The 7,010-nt window shown below is 40.4% G+C and overlaps 1 protein-coding gene across 1 annotated transcript; it reads right to left on the reverse strand.

The window, feature by feature from the left end:
• Positions 1-1,210: 1,210 nt before the first annotated feature.
• Positions 1,211-3,365, reverse strand: LOC309516605 (olfactory receptor 6B1-like; the record flags this gene model as incomplete). Its single annotated transcript, XM_082195365.1, has 2 exons — positions 3,318-3,365; positions 1,211-2,201 (listed from the first exon to the last, which is right to left on the reverse strand). Exon 2 carries the CDS (start codon positions 2,192-2,194, stop codon positions 1,211-1,213), a length of 984 nt encoding a protein of 327 aa, XP_082051491.1. The 5' UTR covers positions 2,195-2,201; positions 3,318-3,365.
• Between the last annotated feature and the right edge of the window lie 3,645 nt (positions 3,366-7,010).

Raw genomic sequence — 7,010 nt, forward strand, 5'->3', positions numbered from 1 at the left:
GTTAATCCCAGTGTATCTTCTCTAGAGCAAATGATGCTTGTAGCTTGCAGTTTAAGAGTATCCATGAGGCCTAATCTAAGCATGCAGTAGAATTTGGAAGCAGACTTATTCCCCAGTCCTTGGAAGAACACAATTTGCAAAGACCAGCATGGCCCCAATTATGGGCCAGTGAATGAGCAACTGTAAGGAGTTTGCTTTCCTCCTCTCTTCCTAAAAAAATACCGAGAAGTCAAGTGTCCTTTGTCAAAGTGAGGGGAAGGAAATTCTTGTCTCTGCCACTGGCCACAGGAACAAGGTCTACTGAATATATATATATCTCCCTATATTTATAAAAAAGGTAAGGCTTCTGTCATGTTGCAGTTGATGCAGCTGCCAAAGAGTAAACTGTTCAGTAAAACTCTTCCCTCAACTAAAACATGGCTGCATCAAGGTTTAACGGAGGGGGGGGGTTAAAAGAGAGTTTTAGAAAACTGCTCTGTGAAGGCTTTCCCTTTTTATTAATCATAGTTGCAGTGAGATTTAATGGAGGGGAGAGACTCTTCAGAAAACTGCTGTCTGAAGTTCCTCCTCCCTTCTTTAAAAGTGGGAGATTGTTGTAATGAGCTGTGAAGGGCAGAGAAAAGGATTGGAGAGGGGATAGAGATAGAGATAGAGATTGGTGAGGTGTAAAGGGAAGGTGTTTTGCCAGGTGTAAATTGGGGGAGGGGGGTTCACTAGGTTAGCAGGGAGGAGGATTGGCAAAGGGATTGGCTGGTAGAGTGACCATGGGCTGCAGCCCCTAGTATTTCTCTCTCTGTGTGTGTAATGCTCTTTTAATTATTCTGCATTTTTAAAAAAATTAAAGGGGGCCTATGAATCTGCAAATAAAATAATAATAATAATAAATATGGAAGACTGAGATGGTACAGTAGGCTTTACCATATCAGCCTGCAGATTGGGGATGTGACACGTTACTGAATGTTCCTCAACGAACAAACAGCAACCCTGCAAGTTAGAAGAAAGTTGAATATGGGTCCACTACCTTCAACACCCTGCGGCTGTTTTCTGTCTCTACCTGTAGACAGGGGAGAGATGCATGCTATGGAACATTAAAATCTGATATCCTGCCTACAGTCTAGAGTGTCACAGTGTCCCCCTGATTTCATTGGTCTTTTTAATAGAAAAAAAGATAAGCAAGCTGCAGATCACTACTGAACAGTTCTACTGTTTTCTACTGGGGCTGGATTCCCTGAGTTCTACTCAATGGCACTAAATGGTTGATGGTTGTCCAAAGGGCTTCCTTGAACTCTCTGTTCCTCAGGCTGTAGATGAAGGGATTGAACATGGGAGTCAGGATTGTGTAGAAAACAGAGAAGACTTTGTTCAGGTCCCTCAGTGTGTCAGTCTTAGGTAATATGTACACTATGATTAGGGTCCCATAGAAAATGGTGACCACAATAAGATGAGAGGAGCAGGTAGAAAATGCTTTACTCCTGCCACTGTTTGAAGGGATTTGCAAAATGGTGCTGATGATGCAAACGTATGAAGCGAAGGTCAGCATCATTGGTGGCATGGTGCATGCCGATCCCAAGACTGACATCACAATTTCTGTATGCTGAGTTTCACTACAGGAGAGCATTAACAATGGTTCATAATCACAAAAGAAATGGTCAATTTCATTGGGGCCACAAAATTTCAGCTGTGAAGCAAAAAATGTTGTAAATGCACTAGCCACAATGCCAGTCATCCAAGAAGCTAGAGACAACTGAACACACAACCTGTTGTTCATAAGAGTCACATAATGTAGTGGTTTGCATATGGCTAAATACCTGTCATAAGACATTGCAGATAAAAGATAGCTTTCTGCTCCAGCCAAGAAAGCAAAGAAATAGAACTGAAGGAAACACCCACTAAAGGAAATTCTATGGTAGTCATTTATAATACTAGCCAAGATTCTAGGGAGGATTGTTGAGGTGTAGCAGGTATCTAAAACAGACAGGTTCCCCAGGAAAAAGTACATGGGCTTGTGGAGATTATGATTGGCTAGGACTACTGCAGCTATAAGGAGGTTTCCAACCATTGTCACCATGTAGATTACTAAAAATATAATAAAGAGCAGAGTCTGCAGTTCAGGAAGCGACTTGAACCCTAGGATGATAAATTCTGTCACTGTTGTTTGATTATCCTTTTCTCTTTTTTCCATGAGTTGCTTCATCCCATAACTAAAAAAGATAAAAAATGGAAAAAGCCAATAGTTGGAAAAAATTGAATGAATGACAGTTTCACAACTCCCCTCGCCCCTTGCGCGCTCTCTCTCTCTCTCTGTGTGTGTGTGTGTGTGTGTGTGTGTTTGTGTGTGTTTACATTTGGTTACCACTCCAAACTGATGCCCACAACGGCCAGGTAAGTTGTGTTGTGTATGAGTTCCTTTTGGTGCACTTATGGAAGCTCATTAGAACCTTTATTAACACCCCTGGATACTTAGCATGTGGAGAATGACAAATTCTGTTTCTCATTATTATAAAAGTCTGTTATGCGATGGAGAGATGGAAAAGTTAAACAGCCATTGGCTACATGCTGTTAGAGATCATGTCTTTCTAGAGCTTATGTCTAATGCAAAATAGGAAGAAGAATGGCCCAGATAATCTTCCTATGTGATTCCTGTGGTCATACAGGTTCCATTAGCATCATAGGAGAGATGCATTGCAATTAATTCTAAAGCTTAGCTACAATGTGCATCATCAACATACAAATATTTCATGAAAGAAAGGGCATTTCATTTTTTATAATACAGATACCAAATTTTAGTAGATACATATGATGGTAAAGATGTTCCAGCTCAGCACCTCCACTTCTGGAACCAGTGTAGCTTTTAGACATTTTATTGAAAAGCACTATTGTTTAGTCTAATTCCAGGAACAGAGGCAGTAAATTGCAATTTATGAGACTCATGTAAGAACATATGAAAATCTCAGCTGATCAGTGGCCCATCAAGGCCAGCATCCAATTTCCCTCCGTGACCAAACAAATGCCTCTAGGAAGTCCACAAGCAGGAATAAGATAGTTATAAATTAACATATCTGGTGAGATATCATCATGTCACTGCATTCATGTGAACAAGAGGTTGTCACCCTTTTCTGGCAACTATGGAAGGACCGAATTTGGAAATATACAAATATAATCCACGATACCTTGGATCGGTGGTGGCTCAAAATGTTCAAAATGCTATTCATGCAGTGCTGTTCTTTTCAAACGTAATCATGACCAAACTGAACACTTCACAAATCAAACTTATTGGCAGTATAATTGTCTTCCCACCCCATGCCAGTAGACTTTACCTTCACTTTGAGGAGATGTGGAGTGAACTTTCTGACAATATGTCATCCATATTTTGTTTCCAGAAGTCAGTGAGACCCCATTATAGCATGCTGCCTTGGGATTGCTGGCTAACTACCATATTAAGCTGGAGGAGGGAGCAGTGCACTGCAAGGCACAAAGAAATAAGGCATAGCAACTGTCTTGAGATCTTATAAGGATCTAGTTCCTGTGCAAAGCAATTATAAGATACAGCAGTGAGGAATGAGAGAGAATTGAATTCAGTTTACATTTAAGGGCAAATTTACATGATTGACAGATTCCAAAATAATACACAATCTGAAACACATCCATCCTTCAAAATTTGTAGTGAATTTTGCAGTGCAGTTTACCAGCCAAGTAATGTGCACAAAATGCATGTTCTTGGGTAAAATATGTGTTTAAATGCTTATATAAGTGAAAACGGCATACCAAAATGCATTACATATGGGGAAATTGCTTTCCGAAAATGAACATGAGACAAAATTGCATATTAAAATCTGTATATTTTGATATTTTTTTACAGGATTTCTAGTAAAAAGTGTAAATTGATGTGGAGAACAGAATTTAAGAGTGAAGAAAAATGAGAAACTGTGAGAACTGAAATGGTCAGATTCACCCATTTTTTATCGTAGCTATTTGCAAACCAATAATGATTACAACACATATTTTAAAGCAGCCACCAACCACTGACCTATCTAGTCCCTTCTGACTCTCAAATATAACAACCAGTGGACTTTTATAGCTCTATCACCTGATATCCTTTTCTTTGCAAAATGCTAGATAAAACTTAAGCACTTCAGTGCTTCAACAACATGCAACGGGACCTCACATAATGAGACAGAACTCCCTTAAGAGTGATTCTATTCTGTATTATGTAAACAGTTCTATAAATGTTCTCACTGGCACTCTTTTCTTTGCTGTAAAATCAACAGAATAGTTGCAAAAGGTTCTGAGAGGTCAAGATCCCAATGTGATAATTTTGTAATACCTCTAGAACTCTCTCTACTCTTCTCTCTTTTTCACACACACACACACACACAGAGAGAGAGAGAGAGAGAGAGAGAGAGAGAGAGAGAGAGACTTTTGTACCTTCAAACAAGATTCCTCCTCTCTCAGCATATCAGTAACCCAGTATATGGATTTTATGGTATATTTTCATTTCCTACACAAAATGTCTATCTATGTGATAAGCAACAAAATGAGATGTTCCAGGCTGCAATCTCTGACTACCTCTTGTGGCTATTTATATTTTTTTTTTCTGAGAAAATGCTGTCTCTGGACACCTCTGCCACAGAGGATACTGTTCAGCTTTTGGGACACTCATTTTAGGGGGGGGGAAATATCTAGGAGGGGGAATTGACTGAAAGAACTCATTATTAAAGTGAGAGAGAAGCAGTGTGTGCATGTTTTTGTGTACCTTTTAAAATTATAGATTTGAAATGTGACACGGTAAACTCACATAAAATCACCTGATGAGAATATGCCAATGCAGAAAGAATTACACCATGATTCAAAGTGTGATATCTCTGATCTTATAACACTAGGCGATGTGCTCAAATTATTGGCAATAACATTATTGGAACAGACCACTTTATAGAATTCCAGGTTAGAATTTGATGCCATACGAAATAGTTAATGGGGATTTGTGCTGCACTCCCAGCAGAGGTTTCCCTCTCAATGCATTTTTAAACTTGCCTTTTATCAGAGGAAATCAGGGCAGCATACATGCCGTCTTCAAATGATTTGTTTAATTACGAATAGAGAGAAACATGGATGCAGTTAAGTTGTTACAATCTTTGGTTACACAGTGCTTGCATAATAAACACCAACATTGCTACAGATCTTTTAAATGTAGATGGAGTGCAACACAAGTGGAAGTGCGAATGGACCACAAGAATTTGGAGTACAAGGGAGCAGGGAGCACGTGGTGAAATGGGATGGGTTGTCCCTGCAAATGTTCCTTATGTGCGAGCATATCAGCTTCCCAGATGGAATAATCTCTGCTCCCCCATGCTGTTCTGGGTGATCTCCTGGCAATACCTCCTGAACAAAAAAAAACCACCAAATAAATAAACAACACATCGAGCATTTCCTTTAAAATGTAAAAATCCCCCCTCCCAGATGAATATGTTGGCCTCCCAAAAGAGGACATGTCCAGGATTTCCTAGATATATGGCGACCCTATCTGAGCACCCTGACAAACCAACATCACCCTCTTCTCCATATGGTTCACAGTTCAGCTGGAGATATGCTGCCATATCTCCCTCATCATGGCTCAGTCAAGACCCAGACCGCTGACTTGAGCCTGGCAGATCTTAAGCTGGCATAAGCCCTAAAAAGGGAGAATCCTGGGGAAATGGTAGAGCAGAATCCGAGGGACTGGACCCTAAACCCATACATCTGACCTGACAACCCCACATAAATTAAGCCAACAAATAAGGTGGTCTAACCTAAACAGTTAAAAAGCAGAGACATCACCTTGCCAACAAAGGTCCGTATAGTTAAAGCTGTGGTTTTCCCAGTAGTGATGTATGGAAGTGAGAGCTGGACCATAAAGGAGGCTGATCACCGAAGAATTGATGCTTTTGAATTATGGTGCTGGAGGAGACTCTTGAGAGTCCGATGGACTGCAAGAAGATCAAGCCTCTCCATTCTGAAGGAAATCAGCCCTGAGTGCTCACTAGAAGGACAGATCGTGAAGCTGAGGCTCCAATACTTTGGCCACATCATGAGAAGAGAAGACTCCCTGGAAAAGACCCTGATGTTGGGAAAGATGGAGGGCACAAAGAGAAGGGGACGACAGAGGGCGAGATGGTTGGATAGTGTTCTCGAAGCTACCAGCATGAGTTTGACTAAACTGCGGGAGGCAGTGGAAGACAGAAGTGGCTGGCATGCTCTGGTCCATGGGGTCACGAAGAGTTGGACATGACTAAACGACTAAACAACAACAACCTAAACAGTATTTGAAGGCTCTGCCACGCTTAGGCCAGCTCAGTCAGCCAAAGCCCTGTTCCAGAAAAGAGTTTGAATCAGAAATGCTTTACCCTGGCTTAACATAACTTTATGCCAGCTTCCCATGTATAGGATTGCTCCCTATTTTAAAATTTTATTTTAATGCACATGACTAATGTAGGTTCATATATTTTCCTAGGTCTGCTCTATGTAAAACTTAATTTGATACAACATATTATCAAATTTGGAAAAGTTTTCCAGATATCCCTGGATAGGTGGATAAGACTCCAGTCTGAGTTTTCAGACTCTGTTGCAAAAGATCAAATGTTTACCTTTCAGCAGCCTTGGAAATTAACGTCAGAGACCACAGCTCTGAACATGCACTCTTTAAATTGACAAAGAGCCACAGGCCCACTTTGTATCAATTCAATTCACCTTTGGACAACATATTGAGAGGGGAAAGGTTGGTATATGAGTTATAGGGTAACCCAGAGGGCAGTTTGCTTAAATTCTTTGAAGTACGATAAGGCCAATGTCTATTTGTGCTGATTCTGGGGTGGAGGAATAACTTTGGCAGACTTTGTGTGACAAGATACCCCCTTAACAAATATAATGTGTAAATATTTTATTAATGTAATTATTAGCAGGGATATTTATTGTGTCCTAACCAAGTATACGACCGCGAGGTGGGTTCTCATTAACCCAACATGCATGCGATAAAG

The sequence above is a fragment of the Podarcis vaucheri genome (assembly GCF_965113315.1).
Source record: "Podarcis vaucheri genome assembly, chromosome: 13".
In the NCBI taxonomy this organism is placed as follows: domain Eukaryota; kingdom Metazoa; phylum Chordata; class Lepidosauria; order Squamata; family Lacertidae; genus Podarcis; species Podarcis vaucheri.